Source organism: Salmo salar, chromosome ssa21 (genome assembly GCF_905237065.1).
Source record: "Salmo salar chromosome ssa21, Ssal_v3.1, whole genome shotgun sequence".
NCBI classification, from domain to species: domain Eukaryota; kingdom Metazoa; phylum Chordata; class Actinopteri; order Salmoniformes; family Salmonidae; genus Salmo; species Salmo salar.
Genome location: NC_059462.1, coordinates 33,406,464 through 33,426,261, shown reverse-complemented (window position 1 = coordinate 33,426,261; position 19,798 = coordinate 33,406,464). Strand labels below are relative to the sequence as shown.

The following is a 19,798-nucleotide window of genomic DNA, read 5'->3' as shown; positions in this document are numbered from 1 at the left end:
CAGTGTGGATGCTGCCTGTAATCCATGGCTTCTGGTTGGGGTATGTACGTACGGTCACTGTGGGGATGACGTCATCGATGCACTTATTGATGAAGCCATTCACTGATGTGGTGTACTCCTCAATGCCATCGGAGGAATCCCAGAACATATTCCAGTCTGTGCTAGCAAAACAGTCCTGTAGCAAAGCATCCGCTTCATCTGACCACTTTTTAATTGATTGAATCACTGGTGCTGTCACGGGTGTCGTAGGGTAAAGACCAAGACGCAGCAGGAAAATATATACTCATCTTCTTTTTATTTGGTGAAGAAGGGAAACACAATAAACGTATACAAAACACAAACGAACTGGACAGTCTTGTCAGGCACACAGCTAAACAAGCACAATCTCCCACAAAATCCCATGAAAAACAAACTCCTAATTATAGGACCCTCAATCAGAGGCAACAATAACCAGCTGCCTCCAACTGAAGTTCCAGCCCCAATTAACTAAACATAGAACACCAAAAGACTAGATAGAACATAGAAATATACTAACATAGAACAAGACTAACAAACCCCGGACTAATAAATCAAATCACCCCTCTACCTAAACACATACACAAAACACACCCTGAACCACATAAAACAAACACCCCCTGCCACGTCCTGACCAAACTACAATAACAAATAACCCCTATACTGGTCAGGATGTGACAGGTGCTTCCTGCTTTTATTTTTGCTTGTAAGCAGGAATCAGGAGGATAGAATTATGGTCAGATTTGCCAAATGGAGGGCGAGCGAGAGCTTTGTATGCGTCTCTGTGTGTGGAGTAAAGGTGGTCAAGAGTTTTTCCCCTCTAGTTGTACATTTAACATGCTGATTGAAATTTGGTAAAACGGATTTTAAGTTTCCCTGCATTAAAGTCCCCGGCTACTAGGAGCGCCGCCTCTGGGTGAGCGTTTTCTTGTTTGCTGATGGCGGAATACAGCTCATTCGATGCGGTCTTAGTACCAGCCTCTGTCTGTAGTGATATGTAAACAGCTACGAAAAATACAGATGAAAACTCTCTAGGCAGATAGTGTGGTGTACAGCTTATCATGAGATACTCTACCTCAGGCGAGCAATACCTCGAGACTTCCTTAGATATTGTGCACCAGCTGTTATTTACAAAAATACATAGTCCGCCGCGCTTGTCTTACCAGACGCTGATGTTCTATCCTGCAGGTACAGCGTATAACCAGCTGTATGTTGTCAGTGCCGTCGTTCAGCCACGACCCCTGTGAAGCATAAGATATTACAGTTTTGAATGTCCCGTTTTGTAGTTTAATCTTCCGCGTAGGTCATCTATTTTATTTTCCTAAGATTGCACGATGGCTAGCAGAAGGAAACGAAGTGGGGGTTTATTCAATCGCCTACGAATTCTCCGAAGGCATCCCGCCCTTTGGCCCCTTTTTCTCCGCCTTCTCTTCACGCAAATCTCGGGGATCTGGGCCTGTTCCCGTTAGAGCAGTATATCATTCACGTAGGGCTCGTTAGACTCGTTAAAGGAAAAAAAGGATTCTGCCAGTCCGTGGTGAGTAATCGCAGTCCTGATGTCCAGAAGTTATTTTCGGTTATAAGAGACGGTAGCGGCAATAAGAAATGTTACAAAGAAACAAACAAAAAAACACAATTGGTTGGGGACACGTAAAACGTCAGCCTTCTTCTCCAGCGCCATCAATGACGCTATTTAAAAAATATATTTAGATATTTCACCTTTATTTAACCAGGTAAGCAAGTTGAGAACAAGTTCTCATTTACAACTGCGACCTGGCCAAGATAAAGCAAAGCAGTGCGACACAAACAACAACACAGAGTTACACATGGAATAAACAAGCGTACAGTCAATAACACAATAGAAAAAAATAAAGTCTATATAAAGTGTAGGCAAATGGCGTGAGGAGGTAAGGCAATAAATAGGCCATAGTAGAGAAGTAATTACAGTTTAGCAAATTAACACTGGAGTGATAGATGAGCAGATGATGGTCTGCAAGTAGAAATACTGGTGTGCAAAAGAGCAGAAAAGTAAATAAAAACAATATGGGGATGAGGTAGGTAGATTGGGTGGGCTATTTACAGATGGACTATGTACAGCTGCAGAGATCGGTTAGCTGTTCAGATAGCTGATGTTTAAAGTTAGTGAGGGAAATATAAGTCTCCAGCTTCAGTGATTTTTGCAATTCGTTCCAGTCATTGGCAGCAGAGAACTGGAAGGAAAAGCGGCCAAAGCAGGTGTTGGCTTTGTGGACGACCAGTGAGATATACCTTCTGGAGCGCGTGCTACGGGTGGGTGTTGTTATCGTGACCAGTGAGCTGAGATAAGGCGGAGCTTTACCTAGCATAGACTTATAGATGACCTGGAGCCAGTGGGTCTGACGACGAATATGTAGCGAGGTCCAGCTGACTAGAGCATACAAGTCGCAGTGGTGGGTGGTATAAGGGGCGTTGGTGACAAAACGGATGGCACTGTGATAGACTGCATCCAGTTTGCTGAGTAGAGTATTGGAAGCTATTTTGTAAATGACATCGCCGAAGTCGAGGATCAGTAGGATAGTCAGTTTTACGAGGGCATGTTTGGCGGCGTGAGTGAAGGAGGCTTTGTTGCGAAATAGGAAGACGATTCGAGATTTAATTTTGGATTGGAGATGCTTAATATGAGTCTGGAAGGAGAGCTTACAGTCTAGCCAGACACCTAGGTATTTGTAGTTGTCCACATATTCTAAGTCAGAACCGTCCAGAGTAGTGATGCTAGTCGGGCGGGTGCAGGCAGCGAACGGTTGAAAAGCATGCATTTGGTTTTACTAGCGTTTAAGAGCAGTTGGAGGCCACAGAAAGAGTGTTGTATGGCATTGAAGCTTGCTTGGAGGTTAGTTAACACAGTGTCCAAAGAAGGGCCAGATGTATACAGAATGGTGTCATCTGCGTACAGGTGGATCAGGGAGTCACCCACAGCAAGAGCGACATCACTGATATATACAGAGAAAAGAGTCAGCCCGAGAATTTAACACTGTGGTACCCCCATAGAGGCTGCCAGAGGTCCGGACAACAGGCCCTCCGATTTGATACAGTGAACTCTGTCTGAGAAGTAGTTGGTGAACTAGGCGAGGCAGTCATTTGAGAATCCAAGGCTGTTGTGTCTGCCGATAAGGATACGGTGATTGACAGTCGAAAGCCTTGGCCAGGTCGATGAAGACGGCTGCACAGTACTGTCTTTTAACGATTGGCAGTTATCATATCGTTTAGTACCTTGAGCGTGGCTGAGGTGCACTCGTGACCAGCTCGGAAACCGGATTGCACAGCGGAGAAGGTACGGTGGGATTCAAAATGGTCAGTGATCTGTTCATTAACTTGGCTTTCGAAGACTTTAGAAAGGCAGGGCAGGATGGATATAGGTCTATAACAGTTTGGGTCAAGAGTGTCACCCCCTTTGAAGAGGGGGATGACCGCAGCAGCTTTCCAATCTTTAGGGATCTCGGACGATACAAAAGAGAGGTTGAACAGGCTGGTAATAGGGGTTGCCACAATGGCGGCAGATCATTTTAGTAAGAGAGGGTCCAGATTGTCTAGCCCAGCTGATTTGTACGGGTCCAGGTTTTGCAGCTCTTTCAGAACATCTGCTATCTGGATTTGGGCTAAGGAGAAGCTGGGGAGGCTTGGGCAAGTAGCTGCGGGGGTGTGGGGCTGTTGGCCGGGGTAGGGGTAGCCAGGAGGAAAGCATGGCCAGCCATAGAGAAATGCTCATTGAAATTCTCAATTATCGTGGATTTATCGGTGGTGACAGTGTTACCTAGCCTCAGTGCAGTGATCAGCTGGGAGGAGGTGCTCTTATTCTGTATGGACTTTACAGTGTCCTAAAACGTTTTGGAGTTCAAGCTACAGGATGCAAATTTCTGTTTGAAAAAGCTAGCCTTTGCTTTCCTGACTGACTGCATATATTGGTTCCTGATTTCCTTTTGCGAGGAATGGGAGATTTGATATAGGCCGATCGATTTTTATATTTTCTGGGTCAAGGTTTGGCTTTTTCAAGAGAGGCTTTATTACTGCCACTTCTCGTGAGCTTGGTACACATCCGGTGGATAGAGAGACGTTTATTATGTTCAACATAGGAGGGCCAAGCACAGGAAGCAGCTCTTTCAGTAGTTTAGTTGGAATAGGGTCCAGTATGCAGCTTGAAGGTTTAGAGGCCATGAATATTTTCATCATTGTGTCAAGAGATATAGTACTAAAACACTTGAGTGTCTCCCTTGATCTTAGGTCTTGGCAGAGTTGTGCAGACTCAGGACAACTGAGCTTTGGAGGAATACGCAGATTTAAAGAGGAGTCCGAAATTTGCTTTCTAATGATCATGATCTTTTCCTCAAAGAAGTTCATGAATTTATCACTGCTGAAGTGAAAGCCATCCTCTCTTGGGGAATGCTGCTTTTTAGTTAGCTTTGCGACAGTATCAAAAATACATTTTGGATTGTTCTTATTTTCCTCAATTAAGTTGGAAAAATAGGATGATCGAGCAACAGTGAGGGCTCTTCGATACTGCACGGTACTGTCTTTCCAAGCCAGTCGGAAGACTTCCAGTTTGGTGTGACGCCATTTCCGCTCCATTTTTCTGGAAGCTTGCTTCAGAGCTCCAGTATTTTCTGTATACCAGGGAGCTAGTTTCTTATGACAAATGTTTTTGGTTTTTAGGGGTGCGACTGCATCTAGGGTATTGCGCAAGTTTAAATTGAGTTCCTCAGTTAGGTGGTTAACTGATTTTTGTACTCTGACGTCCTTGGGTAGGCAGAGGGAGTCTGGAAGGGCATCTAGGAATTTTTGGGTTGGTTATAGCATGACTTTTGATGATCCTTGGTTGGGGTCTGAGCAGATTATTTGCTGCGATTGCAAATGTAATAAAATGGTGGACGGATAGTCCAGGATTGTGAGGAAAAACATTAAGATCCACAACATTTATTCCACGGGACAAAACTAGGTCCAGAGTATGACTGTGGCAGTGAGTAGGTCCGGAGACATGTTGGACAAAACCCACTGAGTCAAGTGTGGGCTCCGAAAGCCTTTTGGAGTGGGTCAGTGGACTTTTCCATGTGAATATTAAAGTCACCAAAAATGCGCGGGGATATGGTCACTAGTGTAACCAGGGGGTGAGGCCTAATTTAACACAGTAAATTCATCAGGCTTAAGCCATGTTTCAGTCTGGCCAATCACATCAAGATTATGATCAGTGATTAGTTAATTGACTATAACTATCTTGGAAGTGAGGGATCTAACATTAAGTAGCCCTATTTTGAGATGTGAGGTATCACAATCTCTATCAATAATGGCAGGAAAGGAGGAGGTCTTTATCCCAGTGAGATTCCTAAGGCGAACACCGCCATGTTAAGTTTTGCCCAACCTAGGTCGAAGCACAGACACGGTGTCAATGGGGATAGCTGAGCTGACTACAATGACTGTGCTAGTGGCAGACTCCACTAAGCTGGCAGGCTGGCTAACAGCCTGCTGCCTGGCCTGCACCATATCTCATTGTGGAGCTAGGGGAGTTAGAGCCCTGTCTATGTTCGTAGATAAGATGAGAGCACCACTCCAGCTAGGATGGAGTCCGACACTCCTCAACAGGCCAGGCTTGGTCCTGTTTGTGGGTGAGTCCCAGAAAGAGGGCCAATTATCTACAAATTCTATCTTTTGGGGGGAGCAGAAAACAGTTTTCAACCAGCGATTGAGTTGTGAGACTCTGCTGTAGAGCTCATCACTCCCCCTAACTGGGAGGGGGCCAGAGACAATTACTCGATGCCGACACATCTTTCTAGCTGATTTACACGCTGAAGCTATGTTGCGCTTGGTGACCTCTGACTGTTTCATCCAAACATCGTTGGTGCCGACGTGGATAACAATATCCCTATACTCTCTACACTCGCCAGTTTTAGCTTTAGCCAGCACCATCTTCAGATTAGCCTTAATGTCGGTAGCCCTGCCCCCTGGTAAACAGTGTATGATCGCTGGATGATTCGTTTTAAGTCTAATACTACGGGTAATGGAGTCACCAATGACTAGGGTTCTCAATTTGTCAGAGCAAATGGTGGGAGGCTTCGGCGTCTCAGACCCCGTAACGGGAGTAACGGGAGGAGTAGAGACCAGAGAAGGCTCGGCCTCTGACTCCGACTTGCTGCTTAATGGGGAGAACCGGTTGAAAGTTTCTGTCGGATGAATGAGCAACACCGGTTGAGCATTCCTACAGCATTTCCCTCCACAAGCCATGAGAAAGTTGTCCGGCTGCGGGGACTGTGCGAGGGGAATTATACTACTATCTGTACTTGCTGGTGGTACAGATGTTGTTTCATCCTTTCCTACACTGAAATTACCCTTGCCTAACAATTGCGTCTGAAGCTGGGCTTGCAGCACAGCTATCCTCGCGTAAGGCGATCGTTCTCCTGTATATTATGAGTATCGCGACTGCAATTAGAAGGCTGGTGGAGGTCCTGACGAACCACGTCCAGATAAAGCGTCCGGAGTGAAAAGGTTAAATGAAAAAAAGTAGAGTGGGGGAAAAACTAAAAATATAAACGGTAATTAAAAAGTAAAAACCGTAAAGTTGTCAGGTAGCAAAGTAAGGTTGGCAACAAAACGCACAGCAGCACGTAAACAAGTCTACAAGTTGTGACCGGAAATGATCAATCAACCCACCATTACTGGTGGCAGAAGTGTTTTAGGGAGCGTTTGACAGTGATGAGGGGTGGTCGTTTGACAGCGGACCCATAGCAGATGCAGGCAATGAGGCAGTGATCACTGAGATCCTGATTGAAAACAGCAGAGGTGTATTTGGAGGGCAAGTTGGTCAGGATAATATTTATGAGGGTGCCCATGTTTACAGATTTAGGGTTGTACCTGGTGGGTTCCTTGATAATTTGTGTGAGATTAAGGGCATCTAGTTTAGATTTTAGGACTGCTGGGGTGTTAAGCATATTCTTAGCTATGCGCTCGTGCCAAAAGCCTATCTCTTATGGAACGTCGTTTGGGTCTTTGCTTGTCAAAAAAGATACACATCAAATAACACTAAATAAATAAATAAACTTTTCATTTGACACGTCAAATAACACAGTTCTATTATAGAATGTTGTGTGTTCTGAATTTGCATGTACAAGCCAAGCGCCACCACTACCATCAGTAACACTCTCAAAGCTGTACAAAAAAAGTCTGTTAACAAGCCTACACCGGCCACAAACAATGTGTTTACAATACAGCGTTGGAAATAAAGCATTATTTGTTTGACCGCAACTTCTGGGGTAGCTAGCTAGCTTTAGCTTGGTACCTAGCTAGCATCTAATAACCTCAGCAGCAGGGAGGGACATCCCCAGCAGTCAGCTGGCTCAGTCACCAGGGCAACAGGAAGAAGAGGGATCAGATGGAGCAGAAGCACCAGCAGTAGTGCCACAAAAGTCTGCTGTTTGGATGCTGTTTGACGAGAGAGCAACTGGGGATGCAGCACGAAGGAATCCCTCAGCAGATGCCATAATGGAGGTCCAATCATAGTCAAACTATCGCCAATTGTTTGACTTCTAAAAATACAAAACATATATTTTTTTAAGAGCCGCTTGGGAGCCAAAAGAGCCGGCTCTTTTTGGTGAGCTGAGCCGAATGAGCCGGCTCACTGAAAAGAGCCGGAATGCCCATCACTACTACTTAAATCTGTTGCCCAAAACTAACCTTATAAGCAGCCAGCTAGCTTCATCTGGCTAGTGAGATTCGACCGGACAAGGCTGTGTGTTGTGAAGCTAGTAGAATAGTAGTAAATAGCAGAATTATGCCATAATTGAATATATAATGCTAAATGAGGTTGGAATGTTGTTATATAAAATCAACAAAATATAATAATTTGTTAATTTGACAAAAATCTGTTGAAATCACACTGGATGTATTCTACTTTAGAATTGCATTGGGGGCATACTTATTTCACTGTACAGCCTTACCTATGGATTGTGGATCAATGACATGGGGTATCAGTCTGCTCAGTGACACCAAGAGAACATTAGCGTCGTAGCTCTTATTGCGGGACTCTGAAACAACTGTGAATTGAGCCACATTTATTGTCAACCTATGTGTATTGAACACTATTCCCGAGGAAAAACAATACTGCATGGATGTTTTGGAGTCTGATAACTCTGAGAAGGAAACATTCTAGGGAACATTCTCTTGGGTATTGAGTAGACTGATACCCCAATTTCATTGATCCCCAATCCTTGATCCTCAAGCCTTAGGTAAAGCTGTACAGTGCAATATGAATGTCAATACACACGATAGGCTGACTGGGAGGTGATTTCACACGGTCACAGTCAGACCATAACAACTACAATGCTAATATTTGCGTAAACTCTTCACAGTTGTGTTCTGTGGGTGTCACCGAGTAGACTGATACCCCATTTCATTGCTTCACATTCCAACCTTGTTTAACATTATCTAGTCTAAATATGGCATGATTCCACCAATTGTAACCATCTGCATCACTTTCAAAGAGGTACTGTTATTTTGAAGGTAAACCGCAAATTTCACTATTGGGCCTAATCCTTATTGTGGCTAGCTTCACAACACAACCCGGTCCGGTCGAGCCTCACTAGATAACGCCAGATAACGCTAGCTGGCTGCTTATAAGGTTAGCTTTGGGCAACAGGGTTAAGTAGCTGGCAAGCTATTTATTTTCATGAACTGAAGTTCAATTTCAATAGGCGAACAACAAGTGGCTGCTTAGCTAATACTTACTCATAAGGATTCCTAAATCATTGCTAAGAATAATGAAAATGACTGCAGTTTCTACTGGTTATTGTTTTCAGGCTGGTTGTATTGGCGCTAGCGAGGTACCCCAGAAGTTGCGGTCGAACAAATAATGCTTTATTACCAATGCTGTATTGTAAACACATCGTTCGTGGCCGGTGTTTGCTTGTTTGCAGACTTTTTTGTACAGCTTTGACAATGCTACTGATACTGACAGTGTTATTTGACGGTCAAACAGTGTTATTTGACGGTCAGTCAGTGTTATTTGACGGTCAGACAGTGTTATTTGACGGTCAGACAGTGTTATTTGACGGTCAGTCAGTGTTATTTGACGCTCAGTCAGTGTTATTTGACGGTCAGTCAGTGTTATTTGACGGTCAGTCAGTGTTATTTGACGGTCAGACAGTGTTATTTGACGGTCAGACAGTGTTATTTGACGGTCAGACAGTGTTATTTGACGGTCAGTCAGTGTTATTTGACGGTCAGTCAGTGTTATTTGACGGTCAGACAGTGTTATTTGACGGTCAGACAGTGTTATTTGACGGTCAGTCAGTGTTATTTGACGGTCAGACAGTGTTATTTGACGGTCAGACAGTGTTATTTGACGGTCAGACAGTGTTATTTGACGGTCAGCCAGTGTTATTTGACGGTCAGACAGTGTTATTTGATGTGTATTGTTTTTGACACGCAAAGACCCAAACGACATTCCATAATCTCTCTCGGTTAAGTTTGTTAAAACAATGCTGTTCACTCATAGGCCTATTTGGAAGTTGATCAAATATTTCCGTAGCCTACATATAGATAAGCATTGTTGTTTCAGCAGGAGCCATTTGCTTTCTAACTTGTGCTATCCCATGATTGTACTTGAAATATTGCGAAAGGCCTGTTTTGGGTGCATGCTGTTCACTGACAGATTTGCCACTCGTTCCCAACTGAATGCAATGGCTTGTGACTAGGCTACTCACAATCCAAGCTAGGCAAAAACAAGAACAAAACCCATTGATCCTCGGTGCAGCACCCTTCCCATGGTTATGATTCTATACGGAAATAAATGATCAAGTACAACTATGGAGAGATGGTAGTTGCGGGTTCATGTCTATCAGAGCAGAGAGGGAAAGAGATCATAGAAAGTGAATCTCATTCTGGTTCTGAGAGATACAGGCATGCTTCTCGCACCACAGCAACTGCCACAAGTTGGACTCTAGGCTACAATGTTGCGCAAATCATAAACCTGTGCTGGCCCAACCCGAATCAATTCTTAGAATATCAGGCGCGGGCTGAAAGTCTACGTCTTCACATTACGCTACTTTTTTAAGATGTAGGATAATTAGAGGCAACTCGAATTAACTCTGATCGCTTTTATTCAAATGTTTACATTGCAAACAGTGAAAATGATGTTTCATGCCTCGAGAGGTACCGGATCCTGGCAAATAGGTTCAGGAACGAAACAGTCCAAAACTGAGAGGTGACTCAAATTAAACACTGAGTGAAGGGAAATCTTAATGCTACAGCATTCTAGAAGATTCTGTGCTTTCAACTTTGTGGCAACAGTTTGGGGAAGGCCCTTTCCTGTTTCAGCATGACAATGCCCCTGTGCACAAAAAAAGGGTTCTACAGAAATGGTTTGTCGAGATCGGTATGGAAAAACTTGACTGGCCTGCACAGAGCTCTGATCTCAACCCCAGCGAACACCTTTGGGATAAATTGGAAAGCTGACTGCGAGCCAGGCCTAATCACCCAACATCAGTGCCCGACCTCACTAATGCTCTTGTGGCTGAATGGAAGCAAGTCCTTGCAGCAATGTTTCCAACATTTAGTGGAAAGCCTCCCCAGAAGAGTGGAGGCTGTTATAGCAAAGGGGGAACCAACTCCATATTAATGCTCATGATTTTGGAATGAGATGTTCAATGAATAGGTGTCCACAAACTTTTGGCCATGTCGTGTATCTAGAACCTAAAATGGTTCTTTGGCTGTCCATATAGGAGAACCCTTTGAAGAACCCTTTTTTCTAAGAGTGTATGATTTTGAACACTCAAAGCAACTGAAAAACGTCCATGGCAGGCATTGTTGTTACCAACCTTATCTTTCTACATGACTTCTGAGTGATAGAAAGCACGAGCACCACCACCCATCATTACTATGACAACTAGCATAGCAATGTCAGCAAATTATTGCTGTCTGACACACATAAATCCGATTTTGTCACTTGTAAATTGCTGTTTGGACCGTCAGTATTCCAAAACACATTAAAAAAAATATTTAATCGTTAAGGCCTGCAGTGTGAACAAGGCAAATGCTTTAAAAACCAAATTATTCCCCTCCTTGATTGATAATACCAAGTGAATCATTATCGTCAAGACCAGTGAACTGTTTGGCACTCCTTCACATACAGACACACTTATTTATCATGTGGAATAGGGAATCTTGTCAGTTCTGCTGCAGAGAATTCCTCCAGCACCAAGGTCAATGCCATGTGCAAAGGAAGCATTACATTTGATAGGTTAGGACAAATATTCATATGTACAATACACATAAATACATTTGAATAATATATATTAAGATGGCTGTGAGTCTGGCCAACAACGCATTCTGACATTTCAGCTCTAATTCATTCATGAATTGGCCCAATGTAATACAATAGCCTCGATTTTCAATATTTATTACCAACACCTGTCTTGCCTTGAACTACTAAAGTTTATTAGTCTGTCGTGACACCAACTAACATATTTGTTTTTGCATTCCATGATCACAAGTTTGTTGTCTGTTTGAATTACAATCAAATATTCCAAAACACCATTTACGCCCGTGTGCACTTCCTGATCTAATTAGCAGGTGAATGCTTCTGGATGATATGATAATGTCCACCCGTAAGGTGAGAAGTTATTCAGCGCAGGTTCCCACATATACCTGTAGTAATGCACCTGACGCTCCAGGCCTTGCTTTATGTGCCTGTCACTATCAATCACTACAACCGTGTGTTTGTGTGTCCGCCCTCTGATGATGAATACCTGACATATCAAGCTGTCCTGGTCATGTCTGATTCATACAGGCAGCTGTGTCTCTAATAGCACTGATCCATATGTTACTGACTGGGTTTGAACCAGACTTTGCCACACCCTTCACACACAACAGGCACATGACACATAGTTCCCCCTTAACAGCTCCTTTATTCAGGTCTCCAACATTATTCAAAGCAAAACAAATAAGTGCTAAAAGATTAAAATCACACAATTCTCAAACACAAGATAAAGACAGATTCCTTAAATAGAAGACCGTAGGTCTCTGTATAGCAACTTGTATCATCATTACTCAAAACATGACCAGATTGGGAAAGTGCTTCTCCAAAAGAGGCCTTGTCAAGACAATGATATTCAGAGCAGTTAATTGGCTAAAGGACACACAGATCATGGGACCAGGCTAAACAGAAAGTGCTTCTCCGGAGTTTTAGTCTTCGACTGTGAAGCTGTACTGGGCTGGCCTGGTTACACATCCACCATAGTTGCTGGAGCCTTGTTAGAAAGGACAATATGAAAAGAAAATATGCTGGCCAGCACAGTATTGTTCGGGTCAGCCCGATAGTGTGAAGCAGGCACTGGGTTCTCCAATTCTGATCTTGGAGAGCTGCTGGGTGTGCAGGCTTTTGTTCCAGACCTGCGTTAACAGCACAGTGCACCCAGTAGCTCTCCAGGACGGGCGTTGGAGACCCCTGACAGTCTCCATGGTGATGTGTGTGACAGTCCTGCCTAAGTCTAGAGCAGGGGTGGGCAAACGTTGCTCGAGGGCCACATCGGGATTTTGATATTCAAGAATTGGGGGACCAATTGTTTGTTAAAATCAATTTGCGGAGGCCTCCCAAGTGGCACAGCAGTCTACGGCACTGCATTGCAGTGCTTGAAGCATCACTACAGACCCGGGTTCGATCCCAGGCTGTGTCACAGCTGGCCGTGACTGGGAGACCCATGAGGCGGTGTACAATTGGCCCAGCGTCGTCTGGGTTAGGAGAGGGTTTGGCAGGCCGAGATTTCCTTGTCCCATCGTGCTCTTGCAACTACTGTGGCGGGCCAGGCACATGCATGCTGACACGGTCGCCAGGTGTACGGTGTTGCCTCTGACACATTGGTGCGGCTGGCTTCCGGGTTAAGCGGGCATTGTGTCAAGAAGCAGTGCGGCTTGGCTGAGTCGTGTTTCGGACGACGCATGGCTCTCGACCTTCACCTCTCCCGAGTCCGTACAGGAGTTTCAGCAATGGGACAAGACTGTAACTGCCAATTGAATACCACGAAATTGGGGAGAAAAGGGGGTATGTCTCACGGGCCGGATTGAAGTGTCGGATACGGCCCGCAGGCCGTACTCCTCGAACCCCCCCCCCTGAACTATGTCCAAAATGGCACCCTATTCTTTTCATAACAGGGCTCCAAAAGTATTCCACTATAGAGGAAACAGGGAGCCATTTCAGACTGGCACTAGTAGTGAGATAGAATCGTGGTCAGGCCTGCCAGGTGAACCATCTAATGTAAGGCATTTACAGAGCAGTACAGCATTATATTGTAACACAGACTATTTCAACAGAGCTCTTTGACCTGCATTTTTGGCGCTCGGAGCATAAAAATTTCACTGTACCCTGCAATTACATCTGCGACCCTTTGCATGCAACTAATAAACTCTGATTTGATTTGATAAATGTTCACATTCATTGTTACATTTTAGACAACCCACCAGTAAAGGTCTCCAAGCCCCCCAAATACCAAGCAAACACACAACAGGGGTGACTTCTTCTGTCCTCTTAACCAGCTCTCATACAGCTTCCACTTACCAGCTCTCATACAGCTTCCTGAACAACACTACTTGCCAGGTGGTCCAGTCTGTTGCTGCTTTAGCCAACTCATCTCGGAGTTCCTTAATTGTTACCCCAAATGTGTATGGCTTGACAATGATAGAAGAGTTGGCTACATTCATTATGGGACCAGGCTAAAAGAGTTGGCTACATTCATTATGGGACCAGGCTAAAAGAGTTGGCTACATTCATTATGGGACCAGGCTAAAGGAGTTGGCTACATTCATTATGGGACCAGGCTAAAAGAGTTGGATATAGCACAATCAACACGGGACCAGGCTAAATCATTGCAAAGAAACCAACAACAAACAAAGGTACCATTTCAAATAGAGGAGCCATTTTATCCAAAATAGTCTAGGAACTAATAATCATGAGCTGTGCCTATACACATTGTTTACGTTAGATCCATATAAATTGCCTTGCCTTCTCATAGACAACATAGAATGAGGTTCTGAGCTACAGTACAGTACATCCCAGTACTAGTATTAGGAGAAATAGGCTTACATTGTTTCGGTGCGGTTTAGTGGACAGAAAATGTCACCCCTTTAAACAGATTACAAATGTGATCATTAGAAGACACAGAGATACTACTGATTGGTCTCACACTCTAACGTGGTGCTGAAGGTTCATAACCCCACACAACTATCTCACAGTTTTACAGCTATATCAGTTCAAGGCCTAAAGATTGAGACGAATCTGTGTTTGAGTGTTTGCGTATGCGCGCGTGTGTGTGTGTGTGTGTGTGTGTGTGTGTGTGTGTGTGTGTGTGTGTGTGTGTGTGTGTGTGTGTGTGTGTGTGTGTGTGTGTGTGTGTGTGTGTGTGCGTTATGGGAAACTCTGCCGCTGGTCCTGGTTCTTTTCCAGTGGAATCTCAGATGATCTAGGATGAATTAGTCAGCAAGTTGCTGAGTACTGCAACCAGAAAAGGACACGCTGGATTAACACCGGACAAACACAACACCAGACAAACACAACACCGGACAAACACGGACAAACACAACACCGGACAAACACAACACCGGACAAACACGGACAAACACAACACCGGACAAACACAACACCGGACAAACACGGACAAACACAACACCGGACAAACACAACACCAGACAAACACGGACAAACACAACACCGGACAAACACAACACCAGACAAACACAACACCGGACAAACACAACACCGGACAAACACAACACCAGACAAACACAACACCGGACAAACACAACCCCGGACAAACACAACACCGGACAAACACAACACCGGACAAACACGGACAAACACAACACCGGACAAACACAACACCAGACAAACACAACACCGGACAAACACGGACAAACACAACACCGGACAAACACAACACCAGACAAACACAACACCGGACAAACACAACCCCCGGACAAACACAACACCGGACAAACACAACACCGGACAAACACGGACAAACACAACACCGGACAAACACAACACTGGACAAACACAACCCCCGGACAAACACAACACCGGACAAACACGGACAAACACAACACCGGACAAACACAACACCAGACAAACACAACACCGGACAAACACAACACCAGACAAACACAACACTGGACAAACACAACCCCCGGACAAACACAACACCGGACAAACACAACACCGGACAAACACGGACAAACACAACACCGGACAAACACAACACGGACAAACACAACACCGGACAAACACAACACCGGACAAACACAACACCGGACAAACACAACACCGGACAAACACAACACCGGACAAACACAACACCGGACAAACACAACACCGGACAAACACAACACCGGACAAACACAACACCGGACAAACACAACATGACTTGTTTGATTTATTAAGACATTACGTACTACGTACCCTGGGGATCTGACTGGGTCTCAGCCTTCTCCTTAGGGGCACTCACTACGTCCCCTGATGGAGAGACAGGAAATTAATTTCTCTCTCTCTCTCTCTCTAGGGGTGAATGTAGCTACATTAACAGACTGTACATTATGTAGTTGATGGTATCTCACCTCCACTGTTCTTGAAACAGAGCTTCTTCCTCTGATAGGCGAAGTATCCGGTGGCAGCTCCAACGATCGCGACGCCGATAGCACACAGAATGCTCACAACCGAGCCAGAGCTAGCCCCTATAGCGACAACAGTACACTGGTTATAACACTGTTTTAATGCAGCTTGTTGCATGGTTCTATTAGGTGCTTCTGTACAGTATTTTCACAGCAGATTTCTTTCATATCAGGTAGTGCAGTGTGATGCTGTTTCATTCAGACATACAGTATGTTGCATCCAGACATACTGTTCATACACTGCAGGGCTCTGCTTGTGTCCAGAGCAGTGGCGTTCCTTGTGAAATGTGGCGAGGTTGTATGTGTGTGCATTATAATGCGTGTCTTTAACGCCAGAGAGTATTCTGAAACATACATCCAATAATTACAGTCAGCACACTACACTCCACACAACTGTCAGCAGGTACAGATACTAACTCTGTCAACACATCCAGTTCTTAACTCTGTCACTGCGTCAATCGAACTCTTCCCACATACAGTGAGACAATACGACACAGCAGAATACCATCACAACAGAGTCACTACACACAAGAAATAACAACCATAGTTTAAATGAATGGAACCCTCCGCACACTTCACTTGCTATCACTTAACTTTTCTGCCTTTCCACCACTGTCAGAGGTCCCAGTAAACAAGGGATATTTTGAGAGTACAGTGTGAGGGAGTTTCTTTTCTTTTGAACGTGTTTAAGAGAGAAAGAGAGAGAGAAAGCGAGAGAGAAAGAGAGAGAGAGCAAGAAAGAAAGAGAGAAAGAAAGAGAAAGAAAGCGAAAGAGAGAGACAGAGAGAGAGACAGAGAGAGAGAGAGAAAGAAACAGATAGTAAGATAAGATAGGAGTAAAATGATGAAAGAGCGTATAGCACAAGTTGAAATTTGAGTTCTGTTGTTTGCTGTAGTTATAGCTATCAGTAATAAACTGCACGGTGACAGTTATGTTTGAGAAGAACGTTCGCAGGTGGGCGGTTTAGGCAGGTACTATAGAAACTACACATCCCCCCACACACACCGTCTGCACGTGCTCAGTAGTGTCTGAGAGGACACCGTGTCCTCATACGCACATACACATACACACACACATACGCGCACACACACACGTCTACACACATGCACGCAGACACACACACACACACACACGATGGAAATGGAATGTGGAGGAGAGAACCCTCTGAGACAAGAAGGGACAGGTAAGACACTTGGCCCCCATCACTGATCCCCGCTATCACAGTATGGAAACTAAAAACCATTCCACCATTCCACAACCATTCCACAACCATTACACAGTATGGAAACTAAAAACCATTCCACAGTATGGAAACTAAAAACCATTCCACAGTATGGAAACTAAAAACCATTCCACAGGATAGAAACTAAAAACCATTCCACAGGATAGAAACTAAAAACCATTCCACAGTATGGAAACTAAAAACCATTCCACAGTATGGAAACTAAAAACCATTCCACAGGATGGAAACTAAAAACCATTCCACAGAATGGAAACTAAAAACCATTCCACAGTATGGAAACTAAAAACCATTCCAAAGTATGGAAACTAACAAACCATTCCACAGTATGGAAACCATTCCACAGTATGGAAACTAAAAACCATTCCACAGTATGGAAACTAAAAACCATTCCACAGTATGGAAACTAAAAACCATTCCACAGTATGGAAACTAAAAACCATTCCACAGTATGGAAACTAAAAACCATTCCACAGTATGGAAACTAAAAACCATTCCACAGTATGGAAACTAAAAAACCATTCCACAGTATGGAAACTAAAAACCATTCCACAGTATGGAAACCATTCCACAGTATGGAAACTAAAAACCATTCCACAGTATGGAAACTAAAAACCATTCCACAGTATGGAAACTAAAAACCATTCCACAGTATGGAAACTAAAAACCATTCCACAGTATGGAAACTAAAAACCATTCCACAGTATGGAAACTAAAAACCATTCCACAGTATGGAAACTAAAAAACCATTCCACAGTATGGAAACTAAAAACCATTCCACAGTATGGAAACTAAAAACCATTCCACAGTATGGAAACTAAAAACCATTCCACAGGATGGAAACTAAAAACCATTCCACAGGATGGAAACTAAAAACCATTCCACAGTATGGAAACTAAAAACCATTCCACAGGATGGACACAGAGAAAAAAGACAGAGGGAGGGAGAAGGACTTACCTTGAGCTTCCGCTGTGCCTGTTCAGAAGAGAACAGAAAGAAACACACAATTATGAACATAACACACACACAAATAAAACACACACACACACTAACACACACACAATAATTCACACATTATAAACTGGGTGGTTTGAGCCCTGAATGCTGATTGGCTGACAGCTGTGGTATAAATGACAAAACATTTATTTTTACTGCTCTAACTACGTTGGTAATTAGTTTATAATAGCAATAAGGCACCTCTGGGGTTTGTGGTATATGGCCAATATACCACGGCTAAGGTCTGTATCCAGGCACTCCGTGTTGCGCATAAGAACAGCCCTTAGCCGTGGTATATTGGCCATATACCACACCCCCTTGTGGCTTATTGCTTAAATATATCATTAAGGGAAGCAAGGCTCTTACGTTCTGCTTCTGCGGTATGGGCTGGAAAGGGAGGGAGGGAAAGAGTGTCTGTAATGTAGTTGATGCCCTTAGGCTAGTACTACTATAGAGTTTCTGCTCTAACCGGTTCGGAGAGGACCAGATCTACATGCAAACACACACACATACTTAACTAACATTTATATTTGCATATGGATAGTAGTGACTATGAGCCATTAATGACTGGAGCAAGTTTTAGTGAACAGACATGTGTCTGGTTCTATATTGCGCTTTAGCCAGCTCTTCTAGCCTGCCTGGTTCTATATTGTGCTTTAGCCAGCTCTTCTAGCCTGCCTGGTTCTATATTGTGCTTTAGCCAGCTCTTCTAGCCTGCCTGGTTCTATATTGTGCTTCAGCCAGCTTTTCTAGCCTTCCTGGTTCTATATTGTGCTTTAGCCAGCTCTTCTAGCCTGCCTGGTTCTATATTGTGCTTTAGCCAGCTCTTCTAGCCTGCCTGGTTCTATATTGTGCTTCAGCCAGCTCTTCTAGCCTGCCTGGTTCTATATTGTGCTTTAGCCTGCTCTTCTAGCCTGCCTGGTTCTATATTGTGCTTCAGCCAGCTCTTCTAGCCTTCCTGGTTCTATATTGTGCTTTAGCCAGCTCTTCTAGCCTGCCTGGTTCTATATTGTGCTTTATCCAGCTCTTCTAGCCTGCCTGGTTCTATATTGTGCTTTAGCCAGCTCTTCTAGCCTGCCTGGTTCTATATTGTGCTTTAGCCAGCTCTTCTAGCCTGCCTGGTTCCATACTGTGCTTTAGCCAGCTCTTTTAGCCTGCCTGGTTCTATATTGTGCTTTAGCCAAGCTCATCTAGCCTGCCTGGTTGCATATTGTATGTGTTGTAGCTAACTCTTCCAGCCTGGCTGATTGCATACTGTATGTACTGTAGCCACCACCACCAGTATAAGATACTAACCAACTGAGCCCCCTCTGCGGCTCTTCCCTCCCGTGGGTGTCTTCTTTGTGGGCTCGCTCTCCTCTTGTGCTTCAGGCTCAGCTTCTGTAAAGGAAGGAGGGAGGAGAGGTGAGACAGGTGTTGTCAGGGAGGATCGAAGAGAGGTGAGACAGGAAGAAGAACAGAGACTCTGTTGTCCTTCAGCCGTTTTAACTATATATATATATCTCTCTCTCTCCTACTTCCTTAGCAACCGTATCCGGAGTGGAATACTGAGACACGTACCTTAGTGATACTCGCCGCGAGGCATGGCTTAACGTACCGTAGGGTACAGCCGTAGGGTACTTCCGTTACTATTATGTGAAATGTTCTTACTTTACTCATAATCCGTCAACGGCAATATTCTTTTTTTTATCATTCTAATTAAACATTTTGGATATGCTTGGTTAGTCTTTAAAAAAATGTTTGTTGATTCTATTTACATTTTTTTTTTCAAACAATAGAAACCAAAACATACACATACAAAAAACAACATACAGACAAACACAAACATCAACAACATCACCCCTGCCCAGACCCACCTGTTCTCACCCCTG

The 19,798-nt window shown here is 44.0% G+C and overlaps 1 protein-coding gene across 2 annotated transcripts in view; it reads right to left on the bottom strand.

The window, feature by feature from the left end:
- Window positions 1–11,919: 11,919 nt before the first annotated feature.
- LOC106582229 (serine-aspartate repeat-containing protein I) overlaps window positions 11,920–19,798 on the bottom strand; it is a 30,245-nt gene continuing 22,366 nt past the window's right edge. Inside the window, exons 6-10 of one of the 2 annotated variants that reach the window (XM_045704692.1) lie at window positions 19,224–19,307; window positions 17,889–17,906; window positions 15,637–15,753; window positions 15,475–15,535; window positions 11,920–14,518 (exon numbers count right to left, since the gene is read on the bottom strand). In XM_045704692.1, the coding sequence (XP_045560648.1) occupies window positions 14,497–14,518; window positions 15,475–15,535; window positions 15,637–15,753; window positions 17,889–17,906; window positions 19,224–19,307 (302 nt within the window). In that variant the 3' untranslated portion in view covers window positions 11,920–14,496. The remainder of the gene's footprint in view (window positions 14,519–15,474; window positions 15,536–15,636; window positions 15,754–17,888; window positions 17,907–19,223; window positions 19,308–19,798) is intronic. The other variant, XM_045704691.1, reaches the window with a different exon arrangement.